The sequence below is a fragment of the Corythoichthys intestinalis genome, chromosome 13, assembly GCF_030265065.1.
Source record: "Corythoichthys intestinalis isolate RoL2023-P3 chromosome 13, ASM3026506v1, whole genome shotgun sequence".
Classification (NCBI taxonomy): domain Eukaryota; kingdom Metazoa; phylum Chordata; class Actinopteri; order Syngnathiformes; family Syngnathidae; genus Corythoichthys; species Corythoichthys intestinalis.
In genome coordinates, this window is record NC_080407.1 from 12,096,683 (window position 1) to 12,120,467 (window position 23,785).

Sequence of the window (23,785 nt, forward strand, 5' to 3'; positions counted from 1 at the left end):
AAAAAATAGAAAAAATGTCATTAAAATTCACAATACGGCAGCCAAGTTTTGACATCTGCTTGTTTGGACGCAAGCCGGTGAGACATCTGGGTGGGCCAAGAGAAATGTCACAAATGAAAACCAAAAGAATTCAATGAAGAAAAAATGCATAGGAGCATCAATTGTGAAATATGGGCCATCTTTTCCAGAAGCGAGGAGCAGACTTGTACAGCAGGGCCGAAAACCAAAAGTGGTTTTTGCCATGTGGCATTTTTTTGCCATGTGGCAAAAATGTTTTTGCCATGTGGCATTATTTTTTGCCATGTGGCAAAATGTTTTTGCCATGTGGCATTTTTTTTGCCATGTGGCATTTTTTTTGTTTTGTTTTGCTATGTGGCAAAAATGTTTTTGCTATATGGCATTTTTTTTGCCATGTGGCAAAATGCTTTTGCCATGTAGCATTTTTTTTTTTTTTTGCTATGTGACAAAATGTTTTTGCCATTTTTTTTAAAATGCCATATACCCCCCACAAACCAAAATGCATTTTGCCACGTACGCCAAATAAATGCCACATGGCAAAATCCATTTTGCCACATGGCAAAATCCATTTTGCCACATGGCAAAAAATATTTGCTACATGGCAAAAAAAAATGCCACATGGCAAAAAAAATTTTGCCACATGGCAAAAGATTTTTGCCACATGGCAAAAAAAAAAAAAAGCCACATGGTAAAAAAAAAAAATGCCACATGGCAAAAACATTTTGCCATATGGCAAATACCACTTTTGGTTCTCGCTGTCTCTCGACTTGTACTGTATTTTTGGTAGTCATATGCACAGAGTTGAAGGAAGGATGCCGCTTTGATTTATGAAGACTGATGAATGCATAACACTCATGTACTATTGCCATATGAACAAGAACATGCTTTTTTTATGCAATAAGTGGAGAGCACTTTATTGTAGTGCACGATATTGATGAGTAATAACTTAAAATACATGCATATATACATTACAAGCACTAATATATTTTTTCTCAATGTATTTTATTTATTTTTCGTTGGATTTTCCCTCTTGTGGCCCTATATTTTGTACTGCAGATGTACCTAATAATGTGCGTGAACAAAAATTCCTTTCTTTTTCCTGCAGTATGGAACGCCCCTCGGCTGAGAAAGAGAGTGAGACGGAGAGAGAGAGTTTGTTCATGTGCAAACTTGGTGGGAGACTCCACCGTCACGCATAATGCACGTGTACACCAGGTGGAGGGCATCGAACCTGGAACTACCAGCAGAGAGATTGACAACATGAATTAATGCACCTGTCTTGCAACTTTTCATATGATTTTTTTCTTTTATTCTTACTCGGGTGTGCGTGACATTTTTGGAAGGGGCCGCTCAAATCTCGTGCTCAAGTCTCGCCGGCTCTCATGGGACTCGGTCACTCGTCGCGTTGTTTGCTGCTACGGCGGAAGATGGCGGAGGCGGACGGCTGCGAGGTAAGTGGGGGACCTACGAGGAGTTAAGGGCTCCCGCGCGAGAGCCACGCGTGCGATACCGTCGCAGTTTCCTTTCATGATGGACTTCATTAGTGGGAAAATGTCGCGTCCCCATCAAGGAAATCCGCAAAGTCGCTGTCCTTGGTGCTGAAATCACCTTGATTAAGTGCTGGACAGCGATTAATGCAATTGTACGTGTATGGGGTTGACTGGAACGCAAAGCGCTAGTGTTGTCTAGAAGATGCTGAACTTGGTAGTGAAAAGAGTGTTCCTAATAATATGTCCCTCCCATTCACTTGAGTGGGACTGGACTAAATATTAGGGACACCTCGGTAGGAAGTAACAGAATGCCTCCGAATTTACGGTTTCTTCATTGTTATTTATACTGTAAATCATGCATTTTTCAAATGGATTTTTCCTTTACAGTTGGATATACATTATATATCATATAATATACAGTGCACATATATGTAAAACATTTTTTAAATCACCTATTGTTTTTATGTATATGATATTTAGATAAATAATCATCGTATATAATAAAAGATCCATCAATATATTTGAAACCATTGTCAGTTTGATGCCCTATATTTATATATTAATTTTTTTAATGGGATCCCTAGAGGCACCATGCTGTCACCTCCCACTTCTCCCAATCTGCCCATCCGCCTTCGGCGGCCAAACCAGTGCCTGCCGCCCACCACCAGCATGCACCCCGCGACCCCCAGGTGTTTCGCGCCGCTCGAAGCAGGGGCGCCACGTCTGTCAGCCCCGAGGAGATGACGTCGCGCGACTATTACTTTGACTCCTACGCCCACTTTGGCATCCATGAGGTACTTGTTGCTGTGGTCAGTTTAGTTATATGTCATATTTATTTGAATACATACAGTGGTATGAAAAAGTATCTGAACCCATTGTAATTTCTCACATTTCTGCATAAAATCGCCATCGAATGTGATCAGATCTTTGTCAAAATCACACGGATGAAAAAACATTTTGTAGGTTTTCATATTTTAATGAGGATAGTATACAAACAACGACAAAAGGGGTAAAAATAAGTAAGTGAACCATCATTTTTAATCATTTGTGCCCGCCCTTTGGCAGCAAGAACTTCAACCAGACGCTTCCTGTAGCTGCAGATCAGCCTGGCACATCGATCAGAACGAATCTTGGCCAATTATTCTCTCCAAAACTGCTGTACTTCAGTCAGATTCCTGGGGTGTCTGGCATGAATCGCTGTCTTTAGGTCATGACACGGCATCTCAATGGGGTTCAAGTCTGGACTCTGTCTTGAACACGTATTTTGTTCTTCTGAGCTTGATTTACTTCTGTGTGTGCGGATCATCCTCTTTTTAGCTTCAACTGTCTGACAGACGGCCTCAGGTTTTCCTGCAAAACATCCTAATAAACTTTTGAATTAATTATTCCATTAATGATTGCAAGTTGTCCAGGCCCGTTTAAATTCATTCTTCCATTAAAGCTTGCAAGTTGTCCAGGCCCTTTTATATTCATTCTTCCATTAAAGACTGCAAGTTGTCCAGGCCCTTTTAAATTCATTCTTCCATTAATGCTTGCAAGTTGTCCAGGCCCCGAGGCAGCAAAACAGCCCCAAATCATGATGCTCCCTCCACCATGCTTCACGGTGGGGATGAGGTGTTGATGTTGGAGAGCATTTCCATTTTTTCTCCACACATAATATTGTGTGTTACTCTCAAATAATTCAACTTTGGTTTCATCAGTCCACAAATTTTTTTCCTAAAACTTCTGTGGAGTGTCAAAGTTCCTTTTTGCGAACATTAAACGGGTAACAATGTATTTTTTTCCCTCCCTCTGTGGAGTCCTTCCATGAACACTATTCTTGGCCATAGTTTTACATATGGTTTATGTGTGCACAGAAATATTGGACTGTGCCAGTGATTTCTGTAAGTCTTTAGCAGACACTTTCCGGTTCTTTTTTTTTACCTCTGAGTATTCTGCGCTGAACTCTTGGCGACATTTTTGGTGGACGGCCACTAATTGGGAGAGAAGCAACTGTGCCAAACTCTCTCCATTTGTAGACAGCTTCTCTGACTGTCGATTGATGAACATCCAGACTTTTAGAGATGGTTTTGTATCCTTTCCCAGCTTTATACAAATCAACAATCCTTGATCGAAGTTCTTCAGACAGCTAATTGGACCGAGCCATGATGCACATCAGATAGTATTTCTCATCAATTCTTACCAGGTGTGTGTTTTATAGTGGGCAGGGCAGCTTTAAACCACTCATCAGTGATTGGGTACTCACCTGACTTAAATTCTTTGGTGCAAATTGGTTTCAATTGCACTTTGTCTCCTTACACAGAGGGTTCATGTACTTATTTTTCCCCATTTTGTCATTGTTTGCATGTTAGCCTCATTAAAATATGAAAACCTATAAATGTTTGGGTGGTTTTAGTTAAAGCAGACACTGTTTTTACATCTGTGTGATTTTGACAATGACCAGACAACATTTGATGGTGCTTTTATATAGAAATGTGAGTAATTCCAAAAGGTTCAGATACTTTTTCCTTACTACTGTACATAAAATAGCAATTTTATAAATAACTGTTTGACTTATTGAATATTCCATTCTTCCACGAGAAAAAAAACTCAAGACTTCAACTTTGACTCTTCGCCCACTCAGTGAGCACATTTGCTTGTACAGTTTGCAAATGCAGTACTGCGAATATAAATCGTGGCCATACAGTAAATCCTCACGATCATGTTTCTGCTCGTGTCCAATTACAGCTAAGGGAAGGTTGTCCCTCTTTATTAACCTCATCAAATAACTGGCAGAAGAGAAGGCTTTTCCATTAGCAAGCATCTTCATTAAAGAAGCTCTCATTTTTAAAGAGCTATTTTAGGAATGACTTTGCCTGAAAAGGTGGAAACATTTGGGGACATTTCACACCCGAGAGATTCCAGATTTAGTCGCAAATCGGGCCTTTGCTCTCGCACAAAGAGAGCGACAAAGAACAGGAAGCTGGATATCGAGCGGCTCCCGGAGGAGCCGTGATATGCTCCCGTCTATTTCGAGATGGCGCTTTTGGCCCAAATTGCGTATGAACTGATGTTCCTTCCTATCAGGAGATGCTGAAGGACGAGGTGCGCACGCTAACGTACCGCAACGCCATGTATCATAACAAGCACGTCTTCAAGGACAAGGTGGTGCTGGATGTCGGCAGCGGGACGGGAATCTTGTCCATGTTCGCCGCAAATGCTGGTGCCAAACACGTCTATGGGGTAAGCCAAATTTTTACTTAATCATTTACTTGGAATAGTTAGACTTGTTTGTTTTGGGCAGATTGAATGTTCCAGTATATCGGAATTTTCCGAGAAGATCATCAAATCCAACCATCTGCACAACGGTAAGAAAATGTCACCTTTATTTGCAAAGCAGTCTTGTCACGTGCACGTCTTTCGGCAGTCGTCACTATTTTCCAAGGCAAAGTGGAGGAGGTGGAGCTTCCCGTGGAGGAGGTGGACATCATCATCTCTGAGTGGATGGGCTACTGCCTCTTCTATGAGTCCATGCTCAACACTGTCATCTTTGCTAGGGACAAGTGGCTGGTACGGTACGCTGCAGGGAAGGGAGGCGGGGCTTGCTGTTGAACTTTGACCTGTGACCTGAAGAATCTTCTGTTTTTTAGAAACCGGGTGGTCTTATGTTCCCTGACCGAGCTTCCCTCTATGTGGTTGCCATTGAAGACCGGCAATACAAGGACTTCAAGATACACTGTAAATCCTTTTGGGCGTTTTTTTTTTTTTTTTTAAACTCTGGATTAAATGTCTATCCCGATCAAATTGAATATGTGTGTGCAGGGTGGGAGAACGTGTACGGCTTCGACATGAGCTGCATTCGCAACGTGGCCATCAAGGAGCCTTTGGTGGACGTGGTAGACCCTAAGCAGGTGGTCACCAACGCTTGTCTGCTAAAGGTCAGGGGACTTTAGGATGAAAATTGGACATTTTGGGGCTAGCTATTAAGGGCTAATCTTTAAATGTTTGAAAATGCGAGCAAACACATCAACACGCCCCCACACGTACAGCATGTGTTGTGATTCAGTGACTAATAATCATGAAAGATGAAGATACCGTGGTATGAAAAAGTATCTGAACCTTTTGGAAGTTGTCACATTTCTGCATAAAATCACCATCAAATGTAGTCTGATCTTTGTCAAAATCACACGGAGGAAAAAACTATCTGCTTTAACTAAAACCACCCAAAAATTAGTAGGTTTTCATATTTTAATGAGGATAGTATGCAAACAATAACAGAAGAGGGAAAAATAAGTAAGTGAACTATCACATTTAATATTTTGTGGTCCCCCCTTGAGCAGAAATAACATCAATCAGACACTTCCTGTCGCTGAAGATCAGTCTGGAACATCGATCAGGACGAATCTTGGCTCATTCTTCTCTACAAAACTGCTGTAGTTCAGTCAGATTCCTGCGATGTCTGGCATGAATAGCTATCTTAAGGTCATGCAACAGCATCTCAATGGGGATTGAGTCTGGACTTGGCCACTCTAGAATGTGTACTTTGTTCTTCTGAAACCATTTTGAAGTTGATTTACTTCTGTGTTTTGGATCATTGTCTTGTTGCAGCATCGATCCTCTTGTTAGCATTAATTATCTGACAGGCTGCCTCAGGTTTTCCTGCAAAACATCCTGATAAACTTTTGAATTCATTCTTACATTATTGCAAGTTGTCCAGGCCCTTAGGATGCAAAACAGCCCCAAATCATGATGCTCCCTCCACCATGCTTCACGGTGGGGATGAGGTGATGATGTTGGTGAGCTGTTTTATTTTTCCTCCACACATGACGTTGTGTGTTACTCCCAACCAATTCAACTCTGCTTTCCTAAGTCCACCAAATATTTTGTCAAAACTTCTGTGGAGTTTTGCGAACATTAAACGAGCAACAATGTTTTTTTCAGACAGCAGTGGAGTCCTCCCATGAACACCAATCTTGGCCATAGTTTTACAGATAGTTGATGTGTGCACAGAGATATTGGACTGTGCCAGTGATTTCTGTAAGTCTTTAGCAGACACCCTAAGGTTGTTTTTTACCTCACTGAGTATTCTGCGCTGAACTCTTGGCATCATCTTTGCTGGATGGCCACTCATTGGGAGAGAAGAAACAGTGCAAACTCTCCATTTGTAGACAAAGTCTCTGACTGTCGATTAATGAACATCCAGACTTTTAGAAATGGTTTTGTATCCTTTCCCAGCTCCATACAAATCAACAGGTCTTCAGACAGCTCTTTTGACCGAGCCATGACGCACATCAGACAATGCTTCTCATCAAGACAATTCCTACCAGGTGTGTGTTTTATGATGGGCAGGGCAGTTTTAAAGCACTCATCAGTGACTGGGCACACACCTGAATTAAATTGTTTGGTGAAAATTGGTTTCAGTTGCACTTTGTCTCCTGACGCAGAGGGTTCATGTACTTATTTTCCCCCCTTCTGTCATTGTTTGCATGTTATCCTAATTAAAATATGAAAACCAAAAATGTTTGGGTGGTTTTAGTTAAAGCAGACAATGTTTTTACATCTGTGTGATTTTGACATTTGATGGTGATTTTATGGCGGCACGGTGGCTGAGTGGTTAGCACGTCTGCCTCACAGTTCTGAGATCAAGGGTTCAATCCCAGGCTTCGGCCTTCCTGTGTGGAGTTTGCATGTTCTCCCCGTACCTGCGTGGGTTTCCTCCGGGAACTCCGGTTTCCTCCCACATCCCAAAAACATGCATGGTAGGCTGATTGAACACTCTAAATTGTCCATAGGTGTGAGTGTGTGCGTGAATGGTTGTGTGTCTCCTTGTGCCCTGCGATTGGCTGGCAACCAATTCAGGGTGTCCCCTGCCTACTGCCCGAAGTTAGCTGGGATAGGCTCCAGCACCTCCGCGACCCTCGTGAGGAATAAGCGGCATGGAAAATGAATGGATGAATGAATGGTGATTTTATCCAGAAATGTCAGAAATTTCAAAAGGTTCAAATACTTTTTCATCCCACTGTATACGTGCGTGGTCACATGCTGTGAAGAAAGGATAAAAAAGCTTTTTTTTGTTGATCCTCCCTCAAACATAGGAAGTGGACATCTACACGGTAAAGCCGGACGACCTGACCTTCACGTCGGCGTTCTGCTTGCAAGTGCAGCGCAACGACTACGTGCACGCGTTAGTCACCTACTTCAGCGTCGAGTTTAGCAAGTGTCACAAGAAGACGGGATTCTCCACCGGTAAGTCGAGGCAAAATGAGAATGAACCTAGTGTTAGGAATACATTTACATAACTAAGACTGTGGACTCGCCACATCGTTTTTTTGGCAACATTGTGTGCGGGAAGCCCACGGAATTATGTAATCTTCGGTTGCGTAACACCGTGTATAAGAGCTTCTCTGCTTGCTTGGCGCCGCCGGTCCGCCCTGAGGCCGAGAACAACGGCGGCATCTGGAGAGAAGCCGTCTCGTGCGTGTGTCCGGAGCGATTCCCTTCACCTGCGTCAATTTCCTGTCTGCTTCTCCGCAGCGCCGGACGCGGCTAGCACGCACTGGAAGCAGACAGTCTTCTACTTGGAGGACTACTTGACGGTGAAGAAAGGCGAAGAGATCTTCGGCAGCATCGCCGTCAGGCCCAATGAGAGAAATGTGGTGAGAAATCAGTTTTGGCGGTCATTCTGAATGACAGAATTTTGAAAATTCCGCTTCCTGACTGTTCTTCTATTGCAGCGTGACCTGGAGTTCACCTTGGAACTGGACTTTAAAGGCCAGCTGTGCGATGCCGCCATCTCCCACGACTATAAGATGCGTTAGCACCCCCGAAACCAACACCCCGGCCAGTCTTGATGTCATCCGAATCAGCAATAACACCAAAATGGCAGACATTTTGAAGAATGTAACGAAAGCTTAATGGACCCTCATGGACTTGTTTTGACTTAACTGTTTAGCATGAGAAGGCTGGGTTACTTATTGGCTGCCATTGAAAGTGCTAGTGAAAATGGACTGGACGTCTATCGCTGTCAATGGCAGCGGATGAGTTAAGAATACTCAGAAACATACTTAAAATGAATTAAAGCTGAAATGAATTGCAGATATTTATTTCGTTCTAAAATATACTGCGTGATTTTCCAAAAATTGAACAACATAACGCAAACTAGAAACTGCAATTTCTGGAGAAATTACTCTGGGTCTTTGCCCAGGTTGGTTTGCGGACATTTTGGGGACAATATCATGTCGCTTCCTGTTGATTTGGGGGCATTTGGGGGACACATCCTGGTCATATCAGGTCATTTGGGGGGCGTGTCCAAGTCATATCAAGTCATTTGGGGACATTTGGGGGGGGTGTCCTGGTCATATCAGGTCATTTGGGGACATTTGGGGGGCGTGTCCTGGTCATATCAGGTCATTTGGAGACATTTGAGGGGCGTGGGCTGGTTATATCAGGTCATTTGGGGACATTTAGGGGGTGTGGCCTGGTCATATCAGGTCATTTGGGGACATTTGGGGGCGTGGCCTGGTCATATCAGGTCATTTAGGGAAATTTGGGGGGCGTGGCCTGGTCATATCAAGTCATTTGGGGATATTTGGGGGGCTTGGCCTGGTTATATCCGGTCACTTGGGGACATTAGGGTGCGTGGCATATCAGGACATTTGGGGACATTTGGGGGTCGTGTCCTAGTCATATCTGGTCATTTCCTGTTGATTTGGGGTCATATGTTTTTTGCCATTGAACACGAATGGGTAATTTGGACGTCCATGCTCGTCAATGGCATCGACTTACAGGTGCGTCAATGGAATCCAAGTACATTGGCATCAATAGAATCGACAAACATGGCCGTCAATGGCATAAATGCACTGTGAATTCCATTGCAAGTGATTGGGAAATTTGGACATCCACGGCCGGCAATGGCATCAACTTCCATATGCGTCAACAGAATCTGGGACATTTGGAGGACACGTCCTATTGATATCTGGTCATTTCCTGTTGATTTGGGGACATTAATTTTGTTGCCATTGAAAATGAACAGGAAATTTGGACGTCCATGGCCGTCAGTGGCATAAATGCACTGTAAATTCCTTTAGAAATTCCACTGGAAATGAATTGGATTTTTTTTTAACCAACTTTGCATCCCATTAAAAATAAATGGGAAAGTTTTTGGCAAATTTCCAGGGAACCGCAAACTTTTATGTCCCTCACCGTCCTGGAATTTTGATGGCCAACATATGTGATTTGATCAAAAATTGTAGGACTAGATACATTTTTAAAATGTGTTTTTTTCTTCTTCAAAAATCGTTGAAAAATTGGCATTTACACGCGAATGGAAAATTTTTCAGGGTCGTTCGAAAAATGACCTGCGTCGCGTGAAAATTCCAGTCGTTTCGATATGCAAACCGTGCCGATCGGCCTAACAGTTCGGGATGTGCTCCGTTCAAATAACACCATCTGGGTCTTTTTCAAAGATCCAGATAAAACCAGATTGTTTTGAACGCATCGCGACTGTCTTCACTTGCAGCAGGCTTTCTTCTTCAAGGGTTGCGCGCTGAGGATGACTGTTGTGTCTCTCACTCGGTCTTCTTGCTCCATCAACACCCTAAACAAGAAAAGGTCGGAATACTTCAAGTCGATACACACGTCGAGGCCATTGCTAATGGGATTCTACCTGGCTAGATGCGTCAAGGACTCAGTGACGTTCTTGCCTGTGTAGGCGCTGACCTCATAGAACATCACCTTACTTTCCTAAACAGCAAATCAATACATGCACATGCTTTCTGGAAAGTTCAGTGAACACTACAAAACCCAGCAGAGGCCGACTCGGCCTTTCCCAAAACAAACACTCCTAATATTCCCAAGCAATGGCCGATTTGGCCTCTCCTCCATGACTCATGTGATAGTTGTGTCAGTTCAAGTCAAGCTACATTTATTTAATTACATTTATTTATGAAATTTGACACTTTGTACAGATTTTTTAATTGACTTCTCCTATGCTCTCCACACGACGACAGAAAAAAATGGCCCAAATGTGAACATTGTTTTGAAGAAGAAAAAAAAAAAAAGCGTTTCAGAACTGCAGTTTGAGTGTAAAGCAAGAATTTTGTCCATAGTTTAGAAGTACTGAATCAGGTGCATGGATCATAAATTGTGGTCATTGTGTCTGAAGTTAATGTGTGTCTAGGCTGTTGTCAGTCCGACAACGACTTGCCAATTCAAAAGCATTTGGGTCATTTTCGCCACCTCTGGGTTTTCTGGGGAAGAGGCCATATCGGCCATTGTTTGGGACTAGTAGAAGTACCAGAATTCTCTAGGACTTCTACTGCTAAGGATGATCTTCATACCTGAGCAAGGTGTTCTGCTTCTGTAAAGGACACCTCTCTTTCTCCTTCCATGTCCATTTTGTTGCCCAGAACCAGGATTTGGACGCCTTCTCCTGCTGCGTCCTGACAAGATAAGGAGTTGATATTTAACGAGAACTTTAACGGAGGAGGAGGTTCCCGCTGACGGACCTTGACATTGGCGAGCCAGGGTCGCACCGCCTTGAAGCTCTCCTCCAAAGTGACGTCGTACATCACCACCACGCCGTCGGCCTTGCGAAAGAACTGCTTGGTGATGCTGCGATACCTGCGCCAACAACACTTGGCTTCTTCAACCCTTCGCTAATAGAACGCGGGGCCGCTGCCAGCGCGCTGACAATTTATTGGCGCGTTCTGCCCAGCTTGCAAATTCAGGAGGACGCGCCGGGAGATGAAACGGGAGCGGAGAATGAATGACGGCCGCTCACCTCTCCTGACCCGCCGTGTCCCAAAGCTGCATCGCGATTTGCATGTTGTTCAAGGTTAACGTCTTCACGCTGAAGTCGATCCCTGTTTAGGAAGGAGACTAATTTAAATATTAACTCATTCACTTACAACCGTTTTCACTGGTGCAACCCCCTTTGCTCCCGGCCGTTTTACTGGATTTTGACTGATTTTGCAAGGCCCATAAAAAATTCTGCTCTATTGCTATACAGTATAAGCATGGAACCCACCCAAAGAAAGATAAGACTCTCTTCTATTCAGCTGAAAAAAAAGTTAGTTCATATCTTTTTCCATTCTTTAGAAATCAGCATTAGAAAATAGCTTAGTTTGAGCAATTTTCCAATTTCTGATGAAAAAACAGAAATTGAGCTCTTTGTGAAAAATAATACATTTCAAACATTGACTTTAACACAGCTATTTTTTGCTTTAGTTACATCCCAAACATCTGAATAATGTTTTCCTTTTACAAAATAACATAAACAACAAAACAAATAGAGCTTTTGATAGCAAAATAACAATTTATTTACACATAACTAACTGAGAGATGACGCTGTTGTGGCCGCGACAGCCGGGGTAAACTTTTCCCTCATCGCCGCCTGTCTCATAAAGATGGATTTTGTTTTAGCCTTTCTTTTGTGTTGACCACTGCCTCGTAGCAGAGTTCGCCTAGGGAACTTGTGATCCTGGGGGGGGGAACTGGTTTGGCCTTGCGCGTTTCCGTGCGGGACATTGGAGAGTGCGGGGGATGCTGGCGGCCGAGCACGGCGGCGCGGGCTCTGCTCGACGAGCAGCACGGACTCAACGGCATCGTCCGCTGCACTGGTGGTTCCGGTCTTTCTGCTCGGTCGTCCAACGCCTGGCATCCTATCCTGGACGTCCATTCGTTCGTCTTCCGCCGGCACCCCGGCCGTGCGGCACGGCCGTTCATTCCGTTGAATCGTGTTGGGAGTCTTACCAAATGCACTACTGCCCTCCAGTGGCCAGTTTTATTGCTTTAAAACGGATTTTCAGCATTGTGCTTTGGAGCTAAGTTGAATCAGAACTTAGAGATGTCTATTGTGGAAAAAAAACGTAAAAGACATATAAATACGTCTTTGGGAAACTGAAAAAAATTAAAAATAGAACGGATTTATACTAGGGCTGTCAAAATTATTGCGTTAACGGGCAAGAATTATTTTTTTTAATCAATCACGTTAAAATATATGACGCAATTAACGCACATGCCCCGTTCAAACATTAAAATGACAGCACACAGTGAAATGTGTACTTGTTGTGTTTTTCGGAGTTTTGTCGCCCTCTGCTAGCGCTTGGGTGAGACTGATTTTATAGGCTTCAGCACCCATGAGCATTGTGTCAGTAATTATTGGCATCAACAATGGCGTGCTACTAGTTTATTTTTTGATTGAACATTTTACAAATGTTATTAAAACGAAAACATTGAGAGGGGTTTCAATATAAAATTCCTATAACTTGTACTATCATTTATCTTTTAAGAACTACAAGGCTTTCTATCCATGGATCGCTTTAACAGAATTTTAATAATGGTAATGCCATCTTGTTGATTTATTGTTATAATAAACAAATACAGTACTTATGTACCGTATGTTGAATGTATATATCCATCTTGTGTCATATCTTTCCATTCCAACAATAATTTACAGAAAAATATGGCATATTTTATAAATGGCTTGAACTGCGATTAATTGCGATTAATTACGATTAATTAATTTTTAAGCTGTAATTAACTCGATTGAAAATGTTAATCGTTTGACACCCCTAATGTATACGTTTTTGGGAGCAAATGAGTTAAAAGGACAATAAACTTAAAAAATGTAAACGTCCATCGCCGTCAATGTCAGCCAATAAGTTAAATGAGTGTTAATGCTCCCTTGAAAAAAACTAAAAAAAAAAAAATCAAGTATAATATGTCGTCAATACAGGCGTATCTCGACTAACAAACGTCTCTACATACAGAATTTTCATTTTAAGACAAGACCTTTTTGTTACAATAAACAACTTCAGCTTCCTGAACGTATCATACTTATAGCTTCTCTGCCATTGGTTATTGCCTAGCTTTCCCAGCATCCAATTGGCTAAGAGGAACCTCTACTGTATGTGCGCATCCCAGCGTCCTCTTCATTCACCCCTAGTGTTCTTTATTCTTGTTTTTCTACATGATGCACAACTCTGATTTAATGTTTACTGTGCATTAATCTAATTGTAACATGTATTTGTGACATGTTTTAATTAACAAATTAGGGCATTTACATGGAAACAACATCTCTACTTACACAATTTTCAAGTTATGAAACTACTTCCAGAACCAATTAATTTCGTAAGTAGAGTTACCACTGTTTGTAGGCTATTAAAGTTGTATGAAAAAGTATTTGGACCTTTTGGAATTTCTCACATTTCTGCATAAAATCTCCATCAAATGTGATCTGATCTTTGTCAAAATCACACAGATGAAAAAACTCTGATTTAACTAAAACCACCCAAACATCTATAGGTTTTCATATTTTAATGAGGATAGCATACAAACAATGACAGAAGCGGGGAAAATAAGTAAGGGAACCTCTGGCTAAGGAGACTTAAATGGCAAATCGAAACCATTTTTTACCAAACAATTTAAGTCAGGTGTGTGCCCAATCACAGATGAGTGGTTTAAAGCTGCTAAAAAACACACACCTAGTAAAAATGGTCTTGATGAGAAGTATTATCTGATGTGTATCATGGCTGAGTCAAAACAGCTGTCTGAAGACCTGGGATCAAGGATTGTTGATTTGTATAAAGCTGGGAAAGGATACAAAACCATCTCTAAAAGTCTGGATGTTCATCAATCGACAGTCAGAGCAGTTGTCTACAAATGAAAAGAATTTGGCACTGTTGCTTCTTTCCTAAGGAGTGGCCGTACACCAAAGATGACGACAAGAGTTCAGTGCAGAATACTCGTAGAGGTAAAAAAGAACCCTAGACTGTCTGCCAAAAATTTACAGAAATCACTGGCACAGTCCAATATCCCTGTGCACATATCAACTATATGTAAAACTATGGCCAAGAATGGTGTTCATGGGAGGACTCCACGGAGGAAGCCACTACTGTCTAAAGAAAAAAAAAACATTGTGCTCGTTTAATGTTCGCAAAAAGGCACTTGGACAGTCCACAGAAGTTTTGGCAAAATATTTTGTGGACTGATGAAGCCAAAGTTGAATTGCTTGGGAGTAACACGCAACGTTATGTGTGGAGGAAAAATGGAACAGCTCACCTGATCCCAACCGTGAAGCATGGTGGAAGGAGCATCATGATTTGGGGCTGTTTTGCTACCTCAGGGCCTGGACAACTTGCAACCATCAAGAGAAGAATGAATTCAAAAGTTTATCAGGATGCTTTGCAGGAAACCCCGAGGCAGCCTGTCAGATAATTGAAGCTAACAAGAGGATGGATGCCGCAACAAGACAATGATCCAAAACACAGAAGTAAATCACACACCTGGTAAGAATTGTCTTGATTTGGGGCTGTTTTGCTGCCTCAGGACCTGGACAACTTGCAATCATTAATGGAAGAATGAATTCAAAAGTTTATCAGGATGTTTTGCGGGAAAACCTGATGCAGTCTGTCAAACAGTTGAAGCTAAAAAGAGGATGGATGCTGCAACAAGACAATGATCCAAAACACAGAAGTAAATCACACACCTGGTAAGAATTGTCTTGATTTGGGGCTGTTTTGCTACCTCAGGGCCTGGACAACTTGCAATCACAATGATCCAAAACACAGAAGTAAATCAACTTCAGAATGGTTTCAGAAGAACAAAATACACTTTCTGGAGTAGCCAAGTCAAAGTCCAGACTTGAACCCCATTGAGATGCTGTGGCATGACCTAAAGACAGCGATTCATGCCAGACATCCCAGGAATCTGACTGAATTACAGCAGTTATGTAGAGAAGAATGGGCCAAGATTAGTCCTGATCAATGTGCCAGACTGACGCAGGTACAGAAAGCGCCTGGTTGAAGTGATTGCTACCACCGAAAAAAAAAAAAAAAAAAAAAAGGGGGGGGGGGCACAAAATATTAAATGTGATGGTTCACTTACTTATTTTTCTCTCTTCTTTTATTTTTCTGCATACAAACCTCATTAAAATATGAAAACCTATAAATGTTTGGGTGGTTTTAGTTAAAGCGGACACTGTTTTTACATCTGTGTGATTTTGACAAAGATCAGATCACATTTGATGGTGATTTTCTTTTTCATATTACTGTAATGTAATTCATCACATTGGCCACATAGTTTTGTGTAATTTTGACACTGGGCACCATGGGGCGCCCACACACAATTCTAGGAAGGATTAACTAAGGATTGGCCAAAATGAATGTGAGAAATAAATCCTACCCAACATAATCTTAGTGTGAATTTAAAGCCTTTTCATGTGACTTGCACTCCTTCACAAGAGTATCTTTACAAAAAGCAAAAGAAGGACTGACCCACAGTTGCTGCGGTGGAGGGGTGGAAATGTCCCTCGCAGAAGGAGCGCAAAAGTGACGTCTTGCCCACGCTGGAGTTGCCCACCAGGACCACCTTGAACAAGCGACTGGGGCCTAACATGGGTGCTTCGGCAACCTGAAATGAATTAAAATAAAGACTTGTAGAAACGAAAGGGGGCAAAGTTTTCAAAAGCTGTTACATCACGTGCATGCTGGGTCTCCTTTCCAACAGGTTGTCCACGTGGGGACATTGGGGTCTTCTTCAAAAGGCCAGTCCTTCTGGCGACAATGCCGGATTCAGAATCACTGCGGGCCTCCTCGCCATCTTCTTCCTCGCTGAGCTGGTGCAGGAGAAGCTGCGGCCCCCCTTGGAGGAGGTGTGGCAGGTGGTCCTCTTCAATGGAGATGACCCGGCGAAGAGGCCACCCACCCGGGGGGGAGTCCAGCACCTCATCCTCGATGTCAGGCTTGGCTTCCGGCCTCTTGGCCCGCTCTCGCGCAGTCCTCCGAAAACTCGAGGAGCGGGTGATGGCCTTCTTGGCTTTGGTCCTCACATTGTGAGCTTTTGGGGGCGCGGGGCCACCATAGCCATTGATCAATCCTCCGCTCTTCTTGACGGCCACTGCGTCATCCTCACTACATGAGGAGGAAGCAACAAACACGATTTGAAGGTGCTCGATAGGCAAGGCCTCCAAAGACTGGTAGGAGCCGTCCGGCACCACGGGAGATCTTGGGAAAACAGGAGAAACAGAGGATGTCCTCATATGTTAAAGAAGGAGTGAATGTTACAAAAAAAATGGTAGATCCTCTGTTTTTCCTCTTTTATGGGCAAGTCATAAAGATAGAGGAGTCACCTTTTAGCTGGTTGGCCGCTGTCGTCGAACATGCCGGCCAGGCCGGCTCGCTGCTTCTGCTTCTTCCTCAGAGACGTTCTTGGCTATTTTTAAGAACATAATGAGTTTAAAATATTCTCTGTGATATGATTAGGTTTTAAGGAGACTCACCACACCAGAGCAGATGTCACGCTCGTCCTTTAGATGTTTGTTCATCTCTCTGGGAGAAATAGAGACATTCCAAGTCCAGGAGAAATGAAAATTAGTGTTGATGGGACATACAGTAGGGCAAATCAGTATTTAGTCAACCACTAATTGTGCAAGTTCTCCCACTTGAAAATATTAGAGAGGCCTGTAATTGTCAACATGGGTAAACCTCAACCAAGAGAGACAGAATGTGGAAAAAACCCAGAAAAACACATTGTTTGATTTTTGAAGAATTTATTTGCAACTCACAGTGGAAAATAAGTATTTGGTCAATACCAAAAGTTCATCTCAATACTTTGTTATGTTCCTTTTGTTGGCAGTAACGGAGGCCAAACGTATTTTGTAACTGTTCACGAGCTTTTCACACACTGTTGCTGGTATTCTGGCCCATTCCTCCATGCAGATCTCCTCTAGAGCAGTGATGTTTTGGGGCTGTCGTTGGGCAACACGGACTTTCAACTCCCTCCACAGATTTTCTATGTGGTTGAGATCTGGAGACTGGCTAGGCCACTCCAGGACCTTGAAATGCTTCTTACGAAGCCACTCCTTTGTTGCCCTGGCTGTGCGTTTCAGATCACTGTCATGCTGAAAGACCCAGCCACGTCTCATCTTCAATGCCCTTGCTGATGGAAGGAGATTTTCACTCAAAATCTCTCGATACATGGCCCCATTAATTCTTTCCTTTACACAGATCAGTCGTCCTGGTCCCTTTGCAGAAAAACAGCCCCAAAGCATGACGTTCCACCCCCATGCTTCACAGTGGGTATGGTGTTCTTCGGATGCAATTCAGTATTCTTTCTCCTCCAAACACGAGAACCTGTGTTTCCACCAAAAAGCTCTATTTTTGTTTCATCTGACCATAACACATTCTCCCAGTCTTCTTCTGGATGATCCAAATGCTCTGTAGCGAACTGCAGACGTGCCTGGATGTGTACTTTAATCAGCAGCGGGACACATCTGGCAGTGTTACTGATAGGTCACTGTAGGTCATTCACTAGGTCCCCACGTGTGGTTCTGGGATTTTTGCTCATTATCATTTTGACACCACAGAGTGAGATTTTGCATGGAGCCCCAGATCGAGGGAGAATATCAGTGGTCTTGTACTGTATGTCTTCCATTTTCTAATAATTGCTCCCACAGTTGATTTCTTTACACCAAGCGTTTTACCTATTGCAGATTCAGTCTTCCCAGCATGGTGCAGGTCTACAATTTTGTCTCTGGTGTCCTTCGACAGCTCTTTGGTCTTGGCCATAGTGGAGTTTGGAGTGTGACTGACTGAGATTGTGGACAGGTGTCTTTTATACCGATGAGTTAAAACAGGTGCCATTAATAGAGGTAACAAATGGAGCCTCATTAGACCTTGTTAGAAGAAGTTAGACCTCTTTGACTAGCCAGAAATCTTGCTTGTTTGTAGGTGACCAAATACTTATTTTCCACTCTAATTTGGAAATAAATTCTTTAAAATTCAAACAATGTGATTTTCTGTTTTTTTCCCACATTCTGTCTCTCATGATTGAGGTTTACCCATGTTGACAATTACAGGCCTCTCTAATCTTTTCAAGTGGGAGAACAATTGGTGGTTGACTAAATACCGTAATATCCGGACTATAAGCCGCTACTTTTTTTCGTTCATTTTGAATCCTGAGGCTTATAGTCCAGTGTGGCTTATTTGTTGATTTATTTGTGTTGATAGGCAACACATGGCTCCTAGCATGCATTGCAGCCCTACAGATGTAAGTAACAATCAAAATCCAGCATGCATTGCAGCACTACAGATGTAAGTAACAATAAATATTCATGTTTTGTGCTAATTATTTATTATTAATATTTATTTATGATTTTATTATTATTTACTGTTCCAGTTGTTTCATTAATTGCTTGTTAACACTTTATTTGACAGTGGGGTCATAAGACTGTCATAAGACCATCATAATTATGACATGACACTATCATGGGCATTACTCAGGGCCGACCCAGCCTATACGCAGACGATGCAGCTGCTTAGGGCCCCTGGCCACTAGGGGGCCCCCAATCTGGCAATTGTTTAATTTATATTCTATTTTGTTTACTACAGTTTGCTTTATTTGACTTTTGTGAGTTTTGATACTTGATTATAAGCTTAAAAAAAATAAAAGTTGCTCCTTAACTTTTCTTTCCTCTTTTAGAAAAAGGTTTGGCGCTATCTACTGTAAGTACTGACAATCATTTGGGGTGAGAAGTTTGAAGTATGCAGTGCAACAAAATCTGATTAATATACAAAATATGGACGTATGGGTTGGATTGCATGTATGGGTTTCACAGTACACTGTGACGAAAGGGTGGGCCAAAAATATGGGCCCCTTTGCATTATTTTGCTTAGGCCCCCAAATGGCCTGGGCCGGCCCTGGCATTACTGAATGCTTATGACAGATGTCATTAAGTGTCATCCAGCAAATTATGTTACCAACTCCATTTATGTCCAGTTCGGATCTTTTACATCCATTCAAAAGTGAGATCATATGCAGAATAAAACTGAATGATAACTGTTATAAGCATTCGTTAATGCTCATGACAGTGTTATGTCATAATTATGTCTAATTGTCTAATGACAGTCTTATAGCGCCACTGTCGAATAAAGTGTTACCAAATACCGTAACTAGCAATTAATTAAACAACAGGAACAGTAACTGAATAAATAATTAGCACAGAACATGAATTTTGATTGTTATTTACATCTGTTGTGCTGCAATGCATGCTAGGAGGCATGCTGGACAACAACAGTTTTGATAGCAGGTGGCATAAAAGGTTGATTGTCTCCCCCAAGGGAGCAGTGATGGCCAAATGAAGCTTCTTGAATCAATGAAGCTTTGCAGCCTATTGGTTAAAAGCTTCATGGTGGTTCAATTGGTCTTCTGACCGTCATCTGATGCCGCTGTCTAATGAAGTGTTACCGGCTAATATCTTTTGGTGTCAATATCCCATAATACAGTGAGGACAGCTGCAGCTTATAGTCCAGTGTGGCTTATCTATGAACAAATGCCGTTTTCGTGTCACATTTGGTGGGTGGCGGCTTATAGTCAGGTGCGCCTTATAGTGCGAAAATGATGGTACTTATTTGCCCCACTGTACCTGAGGAGGTCCAGCTGCTTCATGAGGCTTTGCTTCTCTCTTTGCAGTCCTTCGGTGACTCTGTACATTTCCCTATGGGAACAAGTAACCATTTCAAAAGAATCATTTACTGGCTGCCATTGACGGAGATTAACGTTCTAGTTTTGTGGACATGACCCACATCTCCTTCTCCTGGTGCAGACGCGCCGCTTGTTCCTGCAGCATGGCTAGCTGGTCCTGAGCCACCAGCAGCTCCTGGCTGGTGCTCTCCAGTGCCCGCGCCAGCTCGTTGTTGGTCACCTTGAGCTTGACGTTCTCCACGTGGCTCTCCTGCTTCTCGCTGTTCAGCTCGCGACACTCCAGCTCCAACTTGGGACGGACCGAAATCATTTCTAGAAGCGACGTGACGGACGTGAGGGATAAACGGACTCACCCTCTTCTGCTTCTGGAAAAGCAGCTCCAGTTCCCTCTCCTTGGAGGTCAGCTGGTCTTCCAGGTCATTGCTTTTTGACTGGAGACGCTCCGTGTCCTGCGGGGGTCAAAGTTGACAAATGAGAGGGCAGCGGAGGTGAACTTAAACTACCTTCAGCAGTAGCTTGTCTTTCTCCGTCTTGATCTGCGCTTCCATTTCTTCATACAGGTGGCGGATTTCGTCGTCGTGGGTCGCCGCCTTCCTGCGTTGAGAACATTCCTTTCAACAGTCCTTTGAAAAGTAATTCAAATTCCTCTCAGGCAATTAAGAGCTAATCATCTGGAGTACTGTACCATGCGGCGCTGTGGGAAAGTGACCCCAATAACGCTGTACATGACAAACATGCTTCTGTGTTCACACAACATGGACTCAAACATCTCAAAGGGCACTGTGAGATTTTTCCAGGCCCAGCTTAGCGGTCATTTGACGCAGATACAATCTGCTTAGAATTATTTCTTGTGGAATTAGATTTAAAACATGCTGTTTTTCGCAGGGAGAAATTGTTTTATTTGTGACGTCTGACCTCTGGAGGGCGCTCTCCATGTCACGCTTCTCCTGGTGCGCTTCCTTGATCTGATAGGTGACCCTAGCCAGGAACTCCTCAAAGTTGGACAGCAGATGAGGCTCATCTCGCCTCAGCTGCGCCCACAGACTTCGCACTTCACCCGAGCTGGAAGGAAAGAAAAAACATGAACTAAGACTGACTCGGTTTGAAAATCGTCATTTGACGACGCTCACTCCTCAAAAACGTTACTGGCTCCCAAGCTGTCCAGCAGCATGCAGAAGTGTCTCTCTTCCTCGTCCTCGACCCCGGACAGCTTGGCATCCCATTGGCTCTGGTAGAAGGCCTCCTTGGTCCTGAAACCCGGACCTTGCGTCTGGTTCGGTTCCTCGGTCACTGAGATTCTCCGGCCGCGAAGGAACTGACCTGACGTAAAACCGGCCAGGATTTATTTCCAATTGCTAAATGAACGCAGGGCTGCCATTGACGGCGATAGATGTCCAATCCATTTTGCCCTCCCAGGCAAAATGAATTGGATAACATAAAGACCGCAAACGTACTGAATCTAGAAGAGAAGGCTTCCAACGTGAGGTAACCACTATGTTCTGCATCCAGAGAGTCAAATACGTCTTCCAGTTCTTCCGCCGACAGCGGCAGCTCCCTGTGGAGCCTCTGACAACCACCACAACATACAGTGGTATGACAAAGTATCTGAACCTTTTGGAATTTCTCATATTTCTGCATAAAATCACAATCAAATCTGATCTTTGTCAAAATCACACAGATGAAAAAATAGTGTCCACTTTCACTAAAACCACCCAAACATTTATAGGTTTTCATATTTTAATGAGGAAAGTATGCAAACAATGACACTAGAGGGAAAAATAAGTAAGTCAACCATCACATTTAATATTTTGTGAGCACCCTTTTGGCAGTTATAACTTCAACCAGACACTTCCTGTCGCTGCAGATCAGTCTAGCACATCGACAAGGACTAATCTTTGCCCAATTTTCTCTACAAAACTGCTGTAGTTCAGTCAGATTCCTGGGATGTCTCTCATGAATCGCTGTCTTTAGGTCATGCCACAGCATCTCAATGGGGTTCAAGTCTGGACTTTGACTTGGTCACTCCAGAACGTGTATTTTCTGCATCTGAAACCATTCTGAAGTTGAATTACTTCTGTGTTTTGGATCATTGTGTTGTTGCATTGTCTTGTTTTTATCTTCAACTGTCTGACAGACAGCCTCAGGTTTTCCTGCAAAACATCCTGATAAACTTTTGGATTCATTCTTCCATTAATGACTGCAAGTTGTCCAGGCCCCGAAGCAGCAAAACAGCCCCAAATCATGATGATCCCTCCACTATGCTTCACGGTGGGGATGAGGTGTTGATGTTGGTGAGCTGTTCCATTTTTCCTCCATACATGACGTTGTGTGTTATTCCTTACAATCAGTCCACAAAATATTTTGCCAAAACTTCTGTCGTGTCCAAGAGGTTTTTTCCCGACCATTAAACAAGCAACAATGTTTTTTGTTTTTTTTTAGCAGTGGCTTCCTCCGTGGAGTCCTCCCATGAGCACCATTCTTGGCCATAGTTTTACATATAGTTGATGCGTGTGCAGAGATATTGGACTGTGCCAGTGATTTCTGTAAGTCTTTAGCAAACACTTTAGGGTTCTTTTTTACCTCTCTGAGTGTTCTGCGCTGAACTCTTGGCGTCATCTTTGGTGGACGGCCACTCATTGGGAGAGAAGCAACAGTTCCATACTCTCTCCATTTGTAGACAACTTCTCTGTCGATTGATGAACATCCAGACGTTTAGAGATGGTTTTGTATTATTTCCCAGCTTTATACAAATCAACAATCCTTGATCGCAGGTCTTCAGACAGCTCTTTTGACTGAGCCATGATGCACATCAGACAATGCTTCTCATCAAGACAATTCTTACCAGGTGTGTGTTTTATAGTGGGCAGGGCAAATTTAAATCACTCATCAGTTATTGGGCACACACTTGACTTAAAATGTTTGGTCAAAATAGGTTTAAATTGCTCTTTAAGTCTCCTTAGGCAGAGGGTTCACTGACTTATTTTTCCTCCTTCTGTGATTGTTTGCATCCTATCCTCATTAAAATATGAAAACCTATCAATGTTTGGGAGTTTGTTAAAACAGTTTTTACATCTGTTTGATTTTGACAAAGATCAGATGAAATTGGATGATTTTATGCAGAAATGTGAGAAATTCCAAACAGTTCAGATGCTTTTTCATACCACTGTATCCTCAGATGCTTCCTCACGCACACAACTCATCCCATGGACTCTTACCCTCATGTCGGTGCGTGTGATGAATCCTCGACCGTCCGCGTCGCACGTCTGGAAGAACTCTTTCGTTTTATCCAGCAGGGCGATGCGACCCCAGTCTGAACCGCGTCCGCCAGGCTGTCTGCCCTCCTTTTTGTGCTCCATGTCAATTGTGCAGCACCTTCAACCTGAGAGCCGCGTGTAGGTCAGCTTGGAATCGCAAGTGGTGTTAAGCATGTGGAGCTCTTATGGTTTTCATGACAACATCGAGTTCCAGAAAAATACTTGGACTTTAGATTACCACGTACCGCGTAGTACGCCACTAAACTCCACGACAACGTAAAGGTTTCCCCTAACAGCTGTAAAACTACAAATTATCTATGTTTACACCCACCAAGAAGCAGCAGCACACAACTTGGAACTTCTTAGTAATGCAGCAGAAAGCAAACAAAAGCGCGCTAGGAATTCTCTCTCCGCTTATTCAGTCATCCCGCGACCATGTGAAGTCATGAGGAAGCAGACCCGAGGCTTTTACAGTAGGAGCTTAATCTCTTGTGTTCCACGCAATTTTGTTTCCATGACGACAACCTCAAGTTGAATTGGTTTCTCGTGAATGAAAAATAG

The 23,785-nt window shown here is 42.9% G+C and overlaps 2 protein-coding genes across 5 annotated transcripts; one reads left to right on the top strand and one right to left on the bottom strand.

Annotated features, from left to right (window-relative positions):
* Window positions 1-1,213: 1,213 nt before the first annotated feature.
* Window positions 1,214-8,565, top strand: LOC130928595 (protein arginine N-methyltransferase 8-B-like). Of its 2 annotated transcripts, XM_057855298.1 has the most exons (10): window positions 1,214-1,469; window positions 2,093-2,302; window positions 4,575-4,730; window positions 4,792-4,855; window positions 4,915-5,057; window positions 5,138-5,225; window positions 5,310-5,425; window positions 7,583-7,733; window positions 8,022-8,143; window positions 8,222-8,565. In XM_057855298.1, the coding sequence occupies exons 1-10, from the start codon at window positions 1,401-1,403 to the stop codon at window positions 8,303-8,305; spliced, it is 1,203 nt and encodes a 400-aa protein (XP_057711281.1). In that variant the 5' UTR covers window positions 1,214-1,400; the 3' UTR covers window positions 8,306-8,565. The 2 variants fall into 2 exon arrangements, with proteins under 2 accessions (XP_057711281.1, XP_057711280.1); XM_057855297.1 differs by having other exon boundaries at window positions 5,138-5,425.
* Window positions 8,047-23,670, bottom strand: cracr2ab (calcium release activated channel regulator 2Ab). 3 transcript variants are annotated; one of them, XM_057855293.1, is made up of 18 exons: window positions 23,556-23,670; window positions 23,186-23,349; window positions 21,425-21,536; window positions 21,101-21,290; window positions 20,886-21,032; window positions 20,474-20,564; window positions 20,324-20,419; window positions 20,072-20,259; window positions 19,912-19,983; window positions 16,768-16,816; window positions 16,618-16,700; window positions 15,964-16,399; window positions 15,764-15,899; window positions 11,269-11,350; window positions 10,994-11,108; window positions 10,826-10,927; window positions 10,153-10,229; window positions 8,047-10,083 (listed from the first exon to the last, which is right to left on the bottom strand). In XM_057855293.1, exons 2-18 carry the CDS (start codon window positions 23,324-23,326, stop codon window positions 9,996-9,998), a joined length of 2,205 nt encoding a protein of 734 aa, XP_057711276.1. In that variant the 5' UTR covers window positions 23,327-23,349; window positions 23,556-23,670; the 3' UTR covers window positions 8,047-9,995. The 3 variants fall into 3 exon arrangements, with proteins under 3 accessions (XP_057711276.1, XP_057711274.1, XP_057711275.1); XM_057855291.1 differs by having other exon boundaries at window positions 15,964-16,492; XM_057855292.1 differs by having other exon boundaries at window positions 15,964-16,492; window positions 23,186-23,649.
* Between the last annotated feature and the right edge of the window lie 115 nt (window positions 23,671-23,785).

Coding starts and splice junctions, on each gene's coding strand:
- LOC130928595 (XM_057855297.1), top strand. CDS start 1,401: ATGGGACTCGGTCACTCGTCGCGTTGTTTGCTGCTACGGCGGAAGATG. Junction 4,731..4,791: donor GTGCCAAACACGTCTATGGG/GTAAGCCAAATT, acceptor TGTTTTGGGCAG/ATTGAATGTTCCAGTATATC. Junction 5,426..7,582: donor CCAACGCTTGTCTGCTAAAG/GTCAGGGGACTT, acceptor CCTCAAACATAG/GAAGTGGACATCTACACGGT.
- cracr2ab (XM_057855291.1), bottom strand. CDS start 23,326: ATGGAGCACAAAAAGGAGGGCAGACAGCCTGGCGGACGCGGTTCAGAC. Junction 21,537..23,185: donor TCACACGCACCGACATGAGG/GTAAGAGTCCAT, acceptor GGTGGTTGTCAG/AGGCTCCACAGGGAGCTGCC. Junction 10,230..10,825: donor AAGCAGAACACCTTGCTCAG/GTATGAAGATCA, acceptor TTTGCTGTTTAG/GAAAGTAAGGTGATGTTCTA.